General features: G+C 39.4%; 1 protein-coding gene across 2 annotated transcripts in view; it reads left to right on the forward strand.

Moving 5' to 3' along the window:
• Positions 1-14,791, forward strand: part of CSRNP3 (cysteine and serine rich nuclear protein 3) — a 219,686-nt gene extending 204,895 nt beyond the window's left edge. For both annotated transcript variants that reach the window (XM_043576935.1, XM_043576936.1), the window contains 2 exons: positions 1,541-1,837; positions 4,204-14,791. In XM_043576935.1, coding sequence (XP_043432870.1) covers positions 1,541-1,837; positions 4,204-5,265 — 1,359 coding nt within the window. In that variant the 3' untranslated portion in view covers positions 5,266-14,791. The remainder of the gene's footprint in view (positions 1-1,540; positions 1,838-4,203) is intronic.
• The last annotated feature ends 2,195 nt before the right edge of the window (positions 14,792-16,986 follow it).

Below are 16,986 nucleotides of genomic sequence, written 5' to 3' on the forward strand. Positions count from 1 at the left end.
TCACATGACCACACCTGAGCCAATGGTTCTTGAAGTTCGCTTTGTTATCAAGTGCTTTGTATTATAAGCATGTTTCCGGAATGAATTATGCTCACAAACCAATGTTTTATTGTATTCAGAGTTTTCCGGTGTGTGATTTTTGGTCAATAATAAATATTTTTATCTAAACGTTGGACTTTTTCCTATGAAGACAAGAGAATGATGTCTGATGTCACCAGAGTATTTTAACTGTGTAATAAATGAACTGTTGTTAAGATAAAGAATAGCATGGTGATGATTACAATTAATGAAGTTTATGAAGTAACAAATTTAAAAATTAAAGAATCAAAATAGCCTCTATATTTAGAATAAGCCCTTACAGAACTTCTACGTTTATTCCTGTGCTGCTTCTCAGGATATGTTTCTTGCTCCTATTCAGAGAAAAACGTCTCTAAGTGCTTCTTTATGAAGGAATCTCAGTGTGCTGATATAACAGTGAGAAGTGAAATACTGATTCAGGGTTTACTGATGGATGAAATTCATTTAGAACGGACATACTAATAGAAGCAGAATAGTTATGGGTATAGGGGACATAGCTGTCCACATGAGCTATGATGCAGAAGGTATTGCTTTGGGCATGGGTTCACATGAACTCCTTTGAGGGCCAAGTTTATTGTTTCAGTTGCCCGTTGGCGAGAGCCTGCCGGCACTGCCCTCTGCTCCTTGTCTTTTGGATAGCATGCTAACCTGACTGATGACTTTATATCAAGCCCTCATTCTTGGAATGTTCTGTAGAGTGACCATGTTTGGAATCCCAATAGCACAGTGCAGCACAGTGTTATTTCCTAGTTCATGGTTTTGCTGGCGCCCAAAAGACAGAGTCGTTATTTCAAGGACATGTTTGCTGATTTAGGTGGCAGTGGCTTCCACTAAGATGCTATCACCTCTGAACAGGACACATTTATTCCACCATCAGAGCTGTCCATCACGAACCGAGTCTAAAGATAGCTTTCACTGATGAGCCTCTGTAACCTTTGGTCTTTTTCACATCACACTGGCTAAAAACTCTAACAACTATAGCTCCTTACATTAGGAGGTTAAGAGTTCCAATTAAGTCTTCTGTTACCAGTACATTTAAAAGCCTATCATTTGGATGTCTTCCTTTTTCTTTCCTGTGACTTCTCTAAAGAGAAAAATAAAAGGAAATAATATGACCCACAAACATTTATGGATTATGGGGACATGATGTTTTATACTAGTTTTATTCTTGGGGCACCTGGGTGGCTCGGTCGGTTAAGCGTCCGACTTCGGCTCAGGTCATGATCTCATGGTGCGTGGGCTTGAACCCTGCCTCGGGCTCTGTGCTGACAGCTCAGAGCCTGGAGCCTTCTTCTTATTCTGTGTCTCCCTCTCTCTCTGCCCCTTCTGCTGCTCGCACTCTTTGTCTCTCAAAAATAAGTAAACATTAAAAGAATTATAATAGTTTTATTCTTATCAAGTGTAAAAGTAGGGAGTTGAGCCCCTGCCGATGCTAAGTCTATTTGCTGCTTTGTATTTCTAGATGACCAAGAATGGCACAGTGGAATCTGAAGAAGCTAGCACTCTTACAGTGGATGACATTTCTGATGATGATATTGATTTAGACAACACGGAGGTAGATGAGTACTTCTTTCTACAACCCCTGCCAACAAAAAAACGGAGAGCACTGCTGCGGGCCTCTGGGGTGAAAAAGATTGATGTGGAAGAAAAGCATGAGCTGCGTGCCATCCGTCTATCGAGGGAGGACTGTGGCTGTGACTGCCGAGTGTTCTGTGATCCAGAAACGTGTACCTGCAGCCTGGCAGGCATTAAGTGCCAGGTAAGGACTTGGATTTCAAGGACTCCAAAGATGGGACATTATACACCACCCCCCATGTGACAGACAATGAAGTTTCTCACATATAGAAAAAAACTTTGCGACAAGGCAGGACATATGGTTCAAGGGAGAAAAACTAATTCAGGGACATTTATGGGTATACATAAGATGCTGACACGTATAAAATACAATGTGAGATCGACCGTAGCTAAGTCGATCAGAATTATTTCCTCCTGGACTCATTTATTGCACTAAGCTTATTGTGGGTTTTCACAAGCACTCAGACCGTGACATGTCTGACATTTGAGTTTGTATTTTCTGATCCAACTATGGGGTATCAAATGGTGGTAGGTGAGAGGTGGCATATATTGGTGGAAAAATTACAAGACTGGGACTTAAGAAAACGGAGTTCTACTCCTGGCTCTGCTTTTTGCCAGCTTTGTGAAATTGCCAAGTCAGGTAAACTTTCTGGGCTCGGTTTCCTCGTCTCTAGTGAAAGGACTGGACTAGATCAGAGTTCGGCAAACTATAGTTCACAGGCCAAATCGGGCCTGCCACACCTGTTTGTATAAGTAACATTTTAGTGAAGCCTGGTCACTTTGTGTTTCTTTGTTTGTTTTGGTGTTGTCCATGACTGTTTTCATGTTTTTACAGCAACAGTGAATAGTTGCCAGAGACACTTTATGGCCCACAAAGCCTAACATAATTTATTCTCGCCCTTTATTAAAAAGGGGGAAGAGAAAGAAAGAGGGAGAGAGAGAGAAAGAAAGAGAAGAAAGAAAGAAAGAAGAAAGGAAGGAAGGAAGGAAAGGAAAGAAAGAAAGAGAAAGAAAAGAATGGAAGGAAGGGGGAAAGAATGGGAGAGAGAGGAAGGAAGGAAGGAAGGAAGGAAAGAGGGAGGGAGGAAAGAAGGAAGGAAGGAGACAAGAAAGGAAAAAAGGAAAGGAAGAAAGGAGGGAAAGAGGAAGGGAAGGGAGGGAAGGAAGGAAAGGAAAGGAGAGGAGAGGAAAGGAAAGGAAAAGGGAACGGAAAGGAAAGAAAAAAGAAAAGAAAAGAAGAGAAAAGAAAAGATGCAAAAGAAGACTTTACCAACCCCTGGACTAGATTCTCAAGTTCCCATACATCTATACCATCGATGCCCCATGATTAGTTAGTTGTCTTTATTTTACGAGGAAACTTGGCTTTTTTGATAAGAACAGCCACTCTGGCAGGCAAAAAGAGAGGATAGTTGTCATCAGCTAAACAGTTGCTTAAGGTGGATTAATAGAGAAGAAATTCATGAGTAAGAAAAAGCTATAGAATCTGGCTCTGACCTCTGCCTCTAGTTTTTACTGAATCCAGGATGACTGCTGGAGCCTGCCTTCTCCTCTGTAGTAAAGGAGATTCCCTGCACGTGGAGAAGGGGCAAGCAGGGCAAATTCTTCTGGGTGCCTGTGCTCTGATCTGCATATAGGTTAATTGGTAATATCTTGGGAGTGCCCTTGGATTGCTGATAACTCTGCCTATCACGTGACTGAGGAGTTCGGTCCAGTGACGCTCGCTGAACGCAAACACTTAGGCGGCAGAGTCCAGTGTCTCTCATTCTGGGATATTGATTACGTGAATATCCCTTTCCCTCAAGAAGCTTATAGTCTACTGGAGTGGGGAGGAGTGGGGGAAATACAGGACCTAAATGCATGGGTCCACTAGTCACAGTCATAAATGTGCGTGACTGTCACACCCCTGCAGTACACATTCGTGCACCATGTACCAAGGATCCAAACAAATGAGAAGAAAAACCAATGAGAACGAATTATCAGGCTGCATGATACTAAGTGGCGTCAATCTGGACACCGCAGGCAAAAGAGTTCATTTTATAATAAGCAAAAGGGGGGGGGGGGAGGCTAGTATGGAAAATGTCATATAATTTAGATGATTAAAAATAGCAGGTGGGGATGCAGGGGGGTAAGTTTGTGTAGTTTAAACTGGGCATGTGAGCCGGCATGCAGTAGAAGTGAAGGGAGCTTGGGGGAAAGAATGGACTTGGAAAAAATGGGAGCAAAAATAATAGGATGGAGAGAAGGGAGGGGAGGAGGGGAGGGAAGAATGGAGAAAGAAGGAAGCACGGGCTGGGTCAATGAACTAAAACTCCACACTTAAACAGCCATAGCACATTTGTATCTTGAATATAGGTTTTAAAGCTATAGGTTAACTGTTACGTTTGAAGTCTTCACTTCCCCTTTGCAAAGTCTCTTTGCAGTCTCATTGTCATTGGTTCCGGCACAAGTGGGATTAAGCAATCCCAGATTCGAAGGGGTTGCCCGGAGGTACCGGATTTTTATTTGGCTTGTAAGAGTTCCGTGGGGCTAATCTGTGTTCTTCCTTCCAAGGTGGATCGAATGTCTTTCCCATGTGGCTGCACTAAAGAAGGATGTAGTAACACAGCAGGTAGAATTGAATTTAATCCTATCCGTGTCCGGACTCACTTTTTGCACACAATAATGAAACTTGAACTGGAGAAAAACCGAGAGCAGCAAATCCCCGCGCTGAACGGCTGCCACGGTGAGATAAGCGCTCCCAGTAGCTCCATGGGCCCCGTCGCGCACTCCGTGGAGTATTCCATCGCGGACAACTTTGAGATTGAAACCGAGCCCCAGGCCGCAGTGCTGCACCTGCAGTCGGCCGAGGAGCTAGACTGCCAGGGAGAGGAGGAGGAGGAGGAGGAGGACGGCAGCAGCTTCTGCAGCGGCGTCACCGACTCCAGCACACAGAGCTTGGCCCCCAGCGAGTCAGACGAGGAGGAGGAGGAGGAGGAGGAAGAGGAGGAGGACGACGACGACGACGATGATGACGACGAGAAAGGGGACAGCTTCGTGGAAGGCTTGGGGACCCATGCGGAAGTCGTGCCTCTTCCTTCCGTCCTCTGCTATTCCGACGGCACGGCGGTTCACGAGAGCCACGCGAAAAACGCTTCTTTTTATGCCAACTCGTCGACCCTGTATTACCAAATAGACAGCCACATTCCAGGAACTCCTAACCAGATCTCCGACAGCTATGCCGAAAGAGATCCTGTTAAGAACGGTACCCTGTCGCTGGTGCCTTACACCATGACCCCGGAGCAATTTGTGGACTATGCCCGGCAAGCGGAAGAGGCCTACGGCCCCTCCCACTACCCCGCCACCAACCCCTCGGTCATCGTGTGCTGCTCCTCTGCGGAGAGTGACGGCGGCGTGCCCTGCAGTAGCTTGTATCCCGAGCACAGGTCCAGTCATCCCCAGGTGGAATTTCACTCGTACTTGAAAGGCCCCTCCCAGGAAGGGTTTGTCTCTACACTGAATGGTGACAGTCACATTGCCGAGCACCCCGCTGAAAGTTCTTTGAGCCTGGCGGAGAAAAGCAGATTGCACGAAGAGTGCATCAAATCACCCGTGGTGGAGACCGTCCCTGTTTAGTAGCGTAAATTATTCTAGGACCAACTCTTCTCTTATTTAAAAGCACTGTATTTAATTGGATTTCCTGGGCCCATGGTTGTTTAAACTGAGGACCAAGAAAACCTGGACTGTGGTGAATCTTCCAGACTGTATTTTGTTTTCTCCTTTCCGGCCACACGTCTGTGGCTTTGCACAAATACAGTCTCTATGAGGATTTTAAAAGATTTCAGACTGTTTTGATAGAAAATGCTAATTAAAAAAAAAAAAAAAAGCATATCTCACAGTTGCCTACCTGTCAAACTGTGTGAAACCTGCCAAGCTGTGTAGATCAGAGCTTCAAGTTCTGGATTATCGGGCCTGTGCAAGATTGTTGACTAAGACTGGGAAATAATAAGATTTAGAGTCCTAATTTTCGATAAATCTGAAGATGACGGTGACTTTTTAATGTAAAAGTAATTACTGTAAGAAAAAGAGTTAATCGTTCCATGTGTATTTTATTTATGGTAGTTAGGAGTCATGTTTTGATGAAACTGAACAGCAGCATGTTCTTTTAAGCTGAAGATGCATAGTTAGCACCACTGAGCATGCCCACATGGATTGCATCTGGAATCCATTCACGTTTTTATGATCATGACTGATCAGATTTGCAAATACTTTCTTAAGGGTGAAATAGGCCTATTTTTGCTATTTTGGACAAATAAATGAGTCTATATGTGCAGGTCCTTACAGTTTTCTCTAAAGTTAAGAGTTAGGACAATCCTCTGGTGAGGGTCTAGTTCACTGCCCTCCCTCAGTTGACTCCAGAGATGGAGGTAGAAGGAATTGCCTTTCTTTTTAAAACAGCATCATCTTGGTTCTTAGCTTGGACACAGCACCTTTAAACTCTACTCCCCTACATCAAAATGCACTTTAGTGCCCCTTCATGGTACCTTGTGAGGGGTGGGGACTGAGAACTCTTTGAGATGAAAAATTTAGAAAAAATTTTTTTAAATCTGTAAACTATTATAAGGTTCATAGAATTAATATAGAGGAATCATCCAATGATAACTTTATGAAGGGAAAATGACCTATTTTCCTTCGCCACTCTGAAGACCTAACTCGGTAAAAGCAGAGGAGGCAGAGGAAACATGGAAGAGACACATCCTCAGCAACCAGCCTTTTCTACAGCGTGATCAATCCATCTCTACAAAATGAGTATGTAAGGAGATTTCCTTTTAGTGACTAGCCGATTGAAGGGGGGGCCTCGACCCAAATACTCAACTAGGCCTTACTTTTCTGAAGCATTTTGATTTCTCTTGCCTGGGACAATTAGCAGAACAGTCCAGAATGCATTGAATACTTCCTAATTACCTCACGTTCTCTTATTAAAGGGGACAGATAGAAATAAAACATGCACTCCCCACCTTTAGGTTATCTGCACTTGGTTCGTCGGAGGACTTCTAAGATCCCGTTTTCCTGTACATTAATTTAGGTAACTAACTAGTGTGTTCTACCTTTTTTTTCCCCAATGCAATATGACTATGCTAAATCCGTTTCATATTTTTGACCTGTTGTTACACCGTTTCACATTTTCTGCCTCTTTGAAATGTGGACATGCCTTGCTATTCAGTGACTGCATCGCTAATTCTTATGTCTTTTAGATTTAGATGTTTAGAAATAGGGATATAAATATATTGTAGATCTCGATTCCTTAAAAATTACTATTTTATTTAATTGAACTTAAAAATGTTTGATCTAGAGAAAGTCCTCCAATGGAAAAGTTTCTACTAAAACTTGATTTGGGGAAAACATGTTTACTTGGTAGCTCTTCCAATGTGCAGTTGGCTCCTGCCCTTTCTCTCCCCCACCACAGGGCCAAATTTATAACCGTTCATACTAACATTAAAGGAACTTTGGGTTTGTCCCTACGGAAGTAGCAGTAATGAGGGCAGGGATGTTCCTTTTGAATGATAAGCCTTTGGGCTAATCAGTTTGAGTTTAGCTCCGATCTCGGTAGTGTATCTCATGTTGTCTACAAAGTTACACTTTTTAGTGCTTGATTTCCAAAATTGTTTCCTTTACCAATACAATCTAAAGAGCACCGGCCCAAAGAAAAATGACAAAAGGCTATTGTTCTTCATGTAGGCATGTGAAAAAAAAATCACACGTGCTGTATTTGCTGGGCCCTACAAGCCCTCGAAGGATTTACCCGTGAAGCAGTCAGCTTCTTGGAACACAGACTGTGGCAGAATGGGGAAAAAGTGACTCTGGGTGGGGCAAAGGTGAAGGGTAGAATGTCAATCCAGTTTCTGAAAGGATAGATATTTAATTTAGTCCAGCTTCATATTCACTGGAAGGTCGACGCCTACTTGCTTATGTTTGGCTAGGTCTCTGTTTTGTAGCTTCATTTCCAAAAGGATGCTTAACCTTGAAACAGACAAATAAAAAAATCAGAGCTCTCTCCCTATTTTTTCCAATTGGGGTTGAAAGTAACTGTGCACAGAAGGATTAACCTTCCAAGCATGAATTCCATTCCAGATTCACATATATGTATAACCTAACCCCTAAACATCTCCCACAAACTACATACACAAATTACCTATTAAAACACTCCCTTATAACACAAATGCACACGCACACACGCACATACACACACTTATACAAACACACACTAGATGTATATCACACACTGGAGAATGAGAGATTTTAGGCAATGGCCAGTAATGAATACTGTATGTTTTTCCCACCCTAGAATCTGATTGGGTTTTATGATCTAAAAAGAAGGTCTAGAAAAGAGGATGATTTGTAAAGCTATAGTTTGAAAATGTTGGGTCAAAGTTGTGTATAATACTAATGATGGAATCGTTTCATTGTTACTTCCTTTCCCAGAAAAGCTGAGAGAGCACAGTGTTCCATCTGACTTTTTTTTTCCATTAATAGCCCTTCTATTCAACAAAAACTGCCCACATGCCAGGAGAGCGCTGCCGTTTTTTCTAAGCTTTTTAAAATGGGGATCAAGCTAGATGCAGCCAGTTGGGATACTTAAGATCTTTATACTAAGACACAATGACACCTGACCTTCAGCTGTTGTATTTCCCCCGTAGTATATCTAACCAAATTATTGTCTTTTTTTTTGACACACAGCTTTTTAGTTGTTCCCTGCCAATGGCAAAGCTTCGTGCTTTGGTCCTGTTGTTTTAGCATCAGCCCTATACTTTTTATTAGGGCTTAAATCCCAGTTATAATCCTGGCCAGATTGATGTGCAAATCAAGTGGCTGGAGCAGCTTGCATTTCCTTTGTCATCCTAGGTTTCCTCTGGGAGAAAGAATCACTGAAAGAGATTAACCTAAATTCCCCACCCCCCATCCCTTAGTCCTTGATTATTAAGACATAACTAAAATTTGTTTGTGTCTTTTGTTAGTTGGGTAATATAGATACTTTTCAAAAATTAGTCTTTTCTTTGTGATAAAACTATATTTTCCCAGTGCTCCAGCCACATATGAAATGTGAAATTAATATTTATTAGAGTCATAAGATCTTCACAAACATATATGGCCCAGCAATAACCCTTCCCCCCCCCAAAAAAAAAACTAGGAGTTATAGAAACATTGGCCACAAAACAATCAAGAAGCAAAGAGATGATAAGTGGTTCTTTATATTTTTGCACTCTAACAGGTGACTTGTAGGCAAAATTCTGGTTGGGTTATCATTAAACAGGAAAGTACATCATGATTTATTCCCTATAAGTTTGATACATCATTGGCTCTTTGATTAAACTTCTGATATTGCACAAATTTATAATCCTTTGGTCTTAATACTTAGAATTTACTAAGTATCAACTCTGTCTTTCAACAAATATTTATAGAATGCTGACTGTTAGAAGAAGTGTTCTAAGTGGTAAAGAGGAGGTAAAACACTCCACATTCTAAGAGATCATGATGACAAAGAGGAGTGGCATGAAATAATCAAGCCTCACTGTAATTCTTTTAACGTGTGCTTTTATAATGTGATCTTAGAAAAAGTGAAATCAATTCTTGTCTCATTGTGTGCAAACTGTAACTAAAAGGATACTTCTTTTTCCTAAATTAATACAACTCACTGGATGATCTTTTTTCCTCTTCCCCTATCCGAAATTTCTGAATTAGACTCAGCTAGAAGAACTGAATCGAATGAAAAAGAGATTTTCAGCTAATTGCTTCTTCAGTGTTAGGTCTCTATAAGTGAGGCTAAATTTATACTAGCAAACTCCTACCAGATAGTTTCAAGAGCTGGTTGACTCATACATAAACCAGGAAATATTTCAGGAAAACTTTGAGACAATGATGTGGAACACAATCACTTTTACTTCTATTTATATACAGCTTAAAAAATTAGCAAAACCATAGTTCCAAATTCCAAAGGCATTGCCTTATATAGCCTGTAGAAAAGAGAGGTCATTCAACCCACCTCACTTGTAGCTGGGGTTACAAAACCATCGCCAGCAGGTGGAAAGTGGACATTCTCAGAAGTCAGAGACTACTTTTCAAAAAGGTACCATGAAGCCGTCCATTTCTCCAAATATGACTAAAAACGACATCTGTTCCTTATTCTCTCACAGAAGAGTCATTACTGTAGTCAGTGTATAAAATACCAACCTTGAGTGGGAAGTACCTTCTTGCTTTCAAAGGCAAGACTTGACTGTAATTTGAAACCAGAACTATGTATTCTTACCACAGCCAACATGGAAAGTTTAAAGCCTTAATCACTCTTAGTTCTAACACACATTTGCAACTTCTGATTACATTATTCTTTCTGGGATCTGCTAACTTGTGCTCAAGTAACTCATATGCCTAAGCCAAATACCACAGCTTTGCACAAATACCACTGCTCAACAGATGTTTTCTGTACCATTAAAGAATTTAATTGACTTAATTTAACTGAATATCAGCAATTTAAAAGCCCACTAAAATTATGAAAGTGTCAGGGCGGGATGAGAATGGAATATAAGCATAATAGATAAGTGGTAGTGTCTCCCAGGAACCATAAAGTTTCAGCAAAGCTGAACAGCTAGAATTTTAACCAGAAAACTAGATGGCAGATGGCAGCCTGAAACCTAGAAGGGACAGTGACAATGTGGAAACTCAGAGGCCAGTTGGTGTTCATGTGGGCTGTCCACCAACCTCATCGATTACGTCTTCCTATCTAAAAATCATTTGATGCTTGCTTTAAAAAATAAAAGCACTGAGCTGTAATATGCTAAAGAAACTATTTTTAAGATTTAGACACATTTTATATTAAAATGACTGACAGACTATTGTCAAAAGTGATGAATATGGAAATAAAAGAGCTCTTTCATATTTTACCTGTCAAATCTGCATATTTAATGTGACTTTTTAAAATAGTCACTTCTAAGTTTCACTTCAACTGCTCTCAGCTTTCATACTAGACCATGAGACCCCCTTCCAACCAACCAGTGAAAGTGGGGGAGGGGGTTCGTTTGTTTTCTTTCTTATCAGAAATTCAAATTCAAAAGTTGGTATGACCTGGGTTTTGCCTGGTGGAGTGGTCTTGGGGTCAGTCTATCTAACTTGGCGCTGCCTGACGGTGGTAATTGAGACAGAATAATTGGAGGCAGGAAGGTGAATACGATCAGATTCAAAGCCTAAGACAGTTCATTCTTTATATGCAATTACTGTAATCTAATTAACATATAGCCTGGAGTTTTAGTAAATACAGGTACATGTAGCTTTCATGGAAAATGAAGTAATTTCAAAAATTTAAGTCATATCGTTGACTACTTTCTTTCACTCGTGATAAATATATACAGGGTAAAATTGTTTCTTCTTTGATACTTTATACTTGCTTGTAATTCAAGAAAAGCCAACTCTAGTGTGTCATTTTATTTTATCTCATAAGTTTCTGGCAGAACTAAAGTTTCAAGAGAATATGACAGAATTTATTTTGGGCAATATTTGCGTTGAATGTGCTAATGATGTCATTCCTTTCTTTGGATTACTCACTACCATAGTGATCATCAAATCAGTTCAATAACTCTCATTTTAGTGACATGTATGAGGCCATTTAAATATTCTAAGATAATGTATATTGATTCAAAGGATTTAGGAAAAGACAAATTTATGGTAGAAATTTGCCTTGCCTGTGTCTAAGTTAATTCTTGTGACCTGTTTGAATGCCTCTAGTTGTAATTTTGGAATAACTTTTTTGTTAGCTATCCCTTTCCTTCTGCTTTTGGCTTTCTCCTAATCTTTTTATCTGACTTGGGAGGATCTTAAAAGTTATTTATCAATGAGTATTTGGAAGGAAACTGATTTAGAAAATATCTCTTTAAAAATTATCCAGGAGCTTCTGTCACCAGAGATCTTTATCAAGTCTTACTGCCATGCTAGGTAAGACCACAAACACCCTTGTCAGAGATGTGGCCACCAAAAATGGTTTTGCTGTTGTCTCTACATGGGAAACCTATTAAAAACTAGGTAGAATTTTTCAACTTTAACATAATTTATCCAATTTTGTTTTGCTTCTCCTTTTTATGTCGGTCACCAAGCTTTTCTTCTTAGCTGCAAAGAAAGCCACCCATCTTTAAAACAAATTCAAAGATCTATATGCCACTTTGAAATTTTATTTAAATATAAAAGAAAAAGAAGGAATAAAATAAAATCAAAATCTGAATTCCCCTAAAGAGGGAAAACCTAAATATCAAAACCTAAGAAATGAATTGCCTGAGGTTATTATTTTTTTAATTAAGTGTTGATCCTCGGATGATGTAATGATACCCAAATAATATCTGAACTTGATAGATTTTACATTTTAGTAGTTGGCACAGTGAATTCTTTTGTACCATAATCAAATAGCCTCCACTGCCAAAGGTTATGGTCTGAATCTTGATTCATTAGGGACTAGTCATGTTAAATGGGTATCTTAAACTAGTTTAATCTTTTCAAGGATACTCACAATGGCCAACTGCGTCTGAATAATGAAAAGTTTGAGATTCTTGTGTATTCTTCAAATTTTATAGTCCTGAGACTAGAAGAGATCTCCTGAGGTCATCTGGCTCATCCATCTCTCTCCAGGGAGGACTGTCATTCAGGCATGCCCAACAGGATAGATACCCATCTATTCTTAACATCTCTAGGGAAAGCGGTTTCCTTGGCAACACAATCCAGTTCTCTTAGGTTTTTCTCACAATAAGAAAATATCTTGGCCAGTCTTTGTGGGCTAGGCACCTGGCAACAGTTGTGGTGATTTGGGCCATTGTACTGGCAGACTCAAAGGACATTGGGTTTCCCCTTACTTTGATGATTATTGTATTTGATGACTCCATAAGTCTCCTAAGAAATCAGATTTTTAAAAACTACACATATGAGTATTGAGACAATGCTCAATAATCTAACCTGCCTCCAACAAATATGACAGTCATTGTTTTTCATTTTTATTTTATTTTTATCTTATCTGTGTTCACCATTGCTGTAATGTCAGGACGTAATGTCAAGAAAATGACTATTTCAGATCCCCAGTGACAGACATCAGAGTTAGGACCAAATGACTTGACCTGCTTAATTTTCTGAGAAGTTACAATTACATAAGTGAGCATTTTCTACCTTTTTGCTTCTAAATAAGTACCTTCTTGTTAATCTTTCTTTACCCTAAAATGACAAATGAGAATCTCAAGCTTTTCCACTCCTTCTGGGGAAGATGTGACTAGTTTTGGAGAGTCTGCTGTGGAATAAAATGCCTCCAGAGAATTAGCCACCATTTGATCCCAGCCTTTGTCCCCGTGCTATTTAAACAATAGTTGCCTGCCTTCTCAGGGATCAGCAGAATTCTGAATTAAAAATTTGTCACCTTGACAAGGCCTGAAATCGAAGGGAGGAGTCTGGGAGGAGGGTGGTTTTTTTTTTTTTTTTCCTGATTACATCACTTGACCCAAGCACCCAAGCACTGCAGCTTTCAGAGCATCTTCTGTTTGCTCAGAGTTGTTTCCAACTCAGAGTCCGAACTAACTGGAAGATGAGGAGCACTCCTGAAACCAATGTTTCTTTTCTCCATGGGATTTTTTTTCAATCCAGATACAGCTGCTTATCTCCCCAACTCGGATGCTCTTGTGAAATGACAGCCACATCAGTGTGGTTGTTCCCCACAAATACTACTAGGGGAAATAACCCTTTTTGCTTTAAAAAAAAAAAAAGCTATAGAATGTTTATGTAAAGAATGTTGAATAATTTGGCCCATGTTTTAATTGACTCTAGACACCTCTATGGAAATAAGTCTGAGGCGTAGTTTGTGAAACATGTTTCAAAAGTGTTTGATGTAAAATAAATGCTAGACATTTACAGTACAGACATAGTTTAAAAAATTAAAAACCTGTAGATTACAACTCTGTTCCTAAGAACCTCAGCCTTTATTGTGTCTTAGTAAAGTTGATCTGCTTTCATTTTAGTTTATTGCATTTCTGGTGTAATAGCCTCTTAAGATAGAACTATTAATACATATGTACTGGTTAATGCCTGTTAATGCAGAAAATGGCACTTTGTTATTTCAATGTGTTTCCCTCAGTGTCACAGGGTATATCAATTTGATAGGAAAAGGTCATTTGACATTGGTCAAAAATGCATTTTCCCCATTTAAAATATATATGTATGATTGGTTGCGTAGACAAATGGCACCTTTTGCAGTATCTTGATCTTGATCATAGTCGTAGATGTCAACTGTGTCTCCACTTTCCAGCTGCCATAGAAATTTGGAACATTTGCAAATTCTGGTGAAATCGAGTGAGCTGAATGTAATGGTAGATCAAATAATCCAAAGGACTTGAGTGTTATCCTTCAGTCTGTGTTGAACCATTCGGACATTGGGAATGGTCTTTACACAAGGGAAGTCTTTTGAGAGTGTTTTTTGGTTTGGTTTTTTTTTTTTTTTTTTTTTTTTTTTTTTTTTTTTCTGACAAAAAAACAATTTAAAAACTCAGTGAGGTAAACTCACTGTAACATATTTTTTGACATTGTGACTGGTTTTATCTTTTAGTTGATTTCTGTTACGACTTTTACTCAACTTCAACAGTATTTCAATAGACATTTTATTACTGTTATGTCCAATTTAATCACTTAGAAAGGTTGAAAGGGAAAAAAATCAAACAACAGTTCATACATACAATCACTTTACACTAAAACGTCATATTGTGTGTCACACAGTTTCTAGATTGATTTCTCTTGTGTATAAGTTATAACATCAAAGATGCCAAAGGGTATATTAAATAAGCTACAATAATATTCAACAGAACTTAACCTGGACCTTATGTTGTAATAATTTATTCATATTAGATGTAGTCTTCTGTATTTATATTTTCAGTATTTATTATGAATGACATGGAAATTCGTGTATTTATTGTGGCTTTTTATTGCAGTGTGTATATATATACATATATATATATATCACAAATAAGCATTTTTAAGTCTTATCCTTAAGTTTCTTTTATTAGTGGCACTTGTATTATGCTGTACTTTTTATTATATATTGTACAATATCTTGTCCATTTGTTTGCAGCAGAGTAAAACCGGTTTCTAAGTTGTATCTACTGTTGCATTCTTTTACATGTCATGTAAGCCCTTTGTTCTTTCATACTGAGCTGTCACAAAACACATAATACCTCCCTCTGTGTAACACATACAGTCTCAAAGGTTGTGTGAAACCAGTTCCTGTGAATGGCCTATTACATTATTATCATCTCAAAGATGTGTTAACTTTTTATTTGATTGATCCCTAAGTGGAGACACACAAACAACATTTTTCCTCCTCAACTATTCAGCTTCTTCATCAAGTAATGATGTGTAAACAAATGAAATTTGGGAGAACGTTTTGACAAAGACAAATCCAGTCTCCTGTAAGTAGTATCCTGTAATATACCTGTCTGTAGTAGTTTTGTTTCACTTTGCTTAAAGCAGAATCTGTCTGATTTGGTGTTTAGGCTATTTGTGTACACATAGGTGCATATAAATGCTACCTGTTTGGTAATGCTGAATTAAGGTAACCTTCTATTGGCAATAGAACGAAGAGAAAATGGGACCTTCCTTGTCTATTGTATGCAAGTCACAGTCCTCAAACAACTTGTTTTCTTACTTCTGGACACTAGATTTATATTTTTGGAAGTGAAATAATAATACGTGATTGTATGAACATCATACAAGCTCAAATTTGATCGTGTTGCTCCCTTACTTAAAGTATCTCCTGTGATCGTCCTTCCTCACTGCCACCAGATAAAATCCAAACTCTCTGTGAACACAAGGTCGCCTGAGATCTGGGTACAACAAGCATTTCCACCCTTTTTGCTCATCAAATTCTCTCTCTCTTTATTGCCTGTTCATTTATTTTGAGAGAGAGAGAACAAAAAAGAAAATGTGAGCAGGGGAGGGGCAGAGAGAGGAGAGAGAGGATCCTGAGCAGTCTCCGCACTAACAGTGCGGGGCTTGAGCTCATGACCTGGGCCGAAATTGGGTTGGCTGCTTAACTGACTGAGCCACCAGGTACCCCCATCAAACTCTCTTTGCTTCTCAACCCTTCCTCTGCCCACAAGACGGACTGCTTAGACCTTGTCTGCTACTCTATTTTTCACCACTGCCTCTGTTCAGCACGCCCTTTTTGTCCAGAACATACACCCCACAGCCCTATCCTGACAGCATAATTCTAATGACCGTCTGCTTGTTTTTCAAGAGAAAACTCAAATGTGTCTTCCTTTCTGTTGATTCTGAGACTGGATTACCTGCTATTTTATACCCAATGCAGACATTTCCTTTCAAGTCCCACTGCACTCATTTATGTACCTACTCCCTCTACAGGACTCCTTGAGAACAGAAAATTTGTCTCTACTCGCCGTATCTTTGGCTTTCAGTTTAGTGCCTGCAACATAATAGATACTTAAAATGTTTCCTGATATATTTGCAGTACAATAATGAAGGGTGCATTTATAAGAGTTCCGATGAGGGGAAGATGGCTGGCTGAAAGAGAGGAGAAGGAGTTAGATTCAAGGGGAGGGAAGATTTAAGCCTGTAAGAGACATTCCAGATTCTACTTTATGGTTCAGTCTGAGTCAGGACCAAGTCACCCCCTTCTGTGCTGAGCAGAGGGACATTGCTAAGAACAGACGATTTACCTTTGGAACAAGTGAGCAATCAGATGAGAATCAATTCAGATACTGCAAAGCTCTAAGGACCAGTCCAAAGAATCTGACTTGTATCCTTAGGGAAATAAGAAAATCTAAAAACATCATGGAATCAGAGTGGTTGCAGTACATAGTTGGTTTGGGAAGATGGGAATGCCAGAGTAAAAATCTCTGTAGTGATTGCAGTTACTATTCTTTAAAAAATAGTTGTTGAGGACCTATTCTGTCTAGAACCCAGTGCTAGAGAATGAGGGAGCAATGGTGCACAAGACAGACAGGGTCCCTCTAGACAAATGAGTATAGAAGTTTGGTGATTATGGCAAAGAAAAGGTCAGTTATTTCAAAGCCTATTTAGGTGTGAGAGAGTAAGAGTAACAACAAGATTATGAGTTTAAATACTGTAGGTGAAGTAATGGAAAAGATCTAAGAGCATAGATATATCATTTACAGAAGTTAGCAAGAAGGAAGACGTGTACATCTTGGACGTTGCATTGATCCTGGAATACTTAATGAACATAACAAATGACAGAAGGAAATAGGAGTCCAGAGCTTAAATAAAGATATAAGATTGGTGAATGAGTGTTTGTTTAGAGGAGAATACAGGTTTCCC

This window comes from Prionailurus bengalensis, chromosome C1 (genome assembly GCF_016509475.1).
Source record: "Prionailurus bengalensis isolate Pbe53 chromosome C1, Fcat_Pben_1.1_paternal_pri, whole genome shotgun sequence".
Taxonomy (NCBI): domain Eukaryota; kingdom Metazoa; phylum Chordata; class Mammalia; order Carnivora; family Felidae; genus Prionailurus; species Prionailurus bengalensis.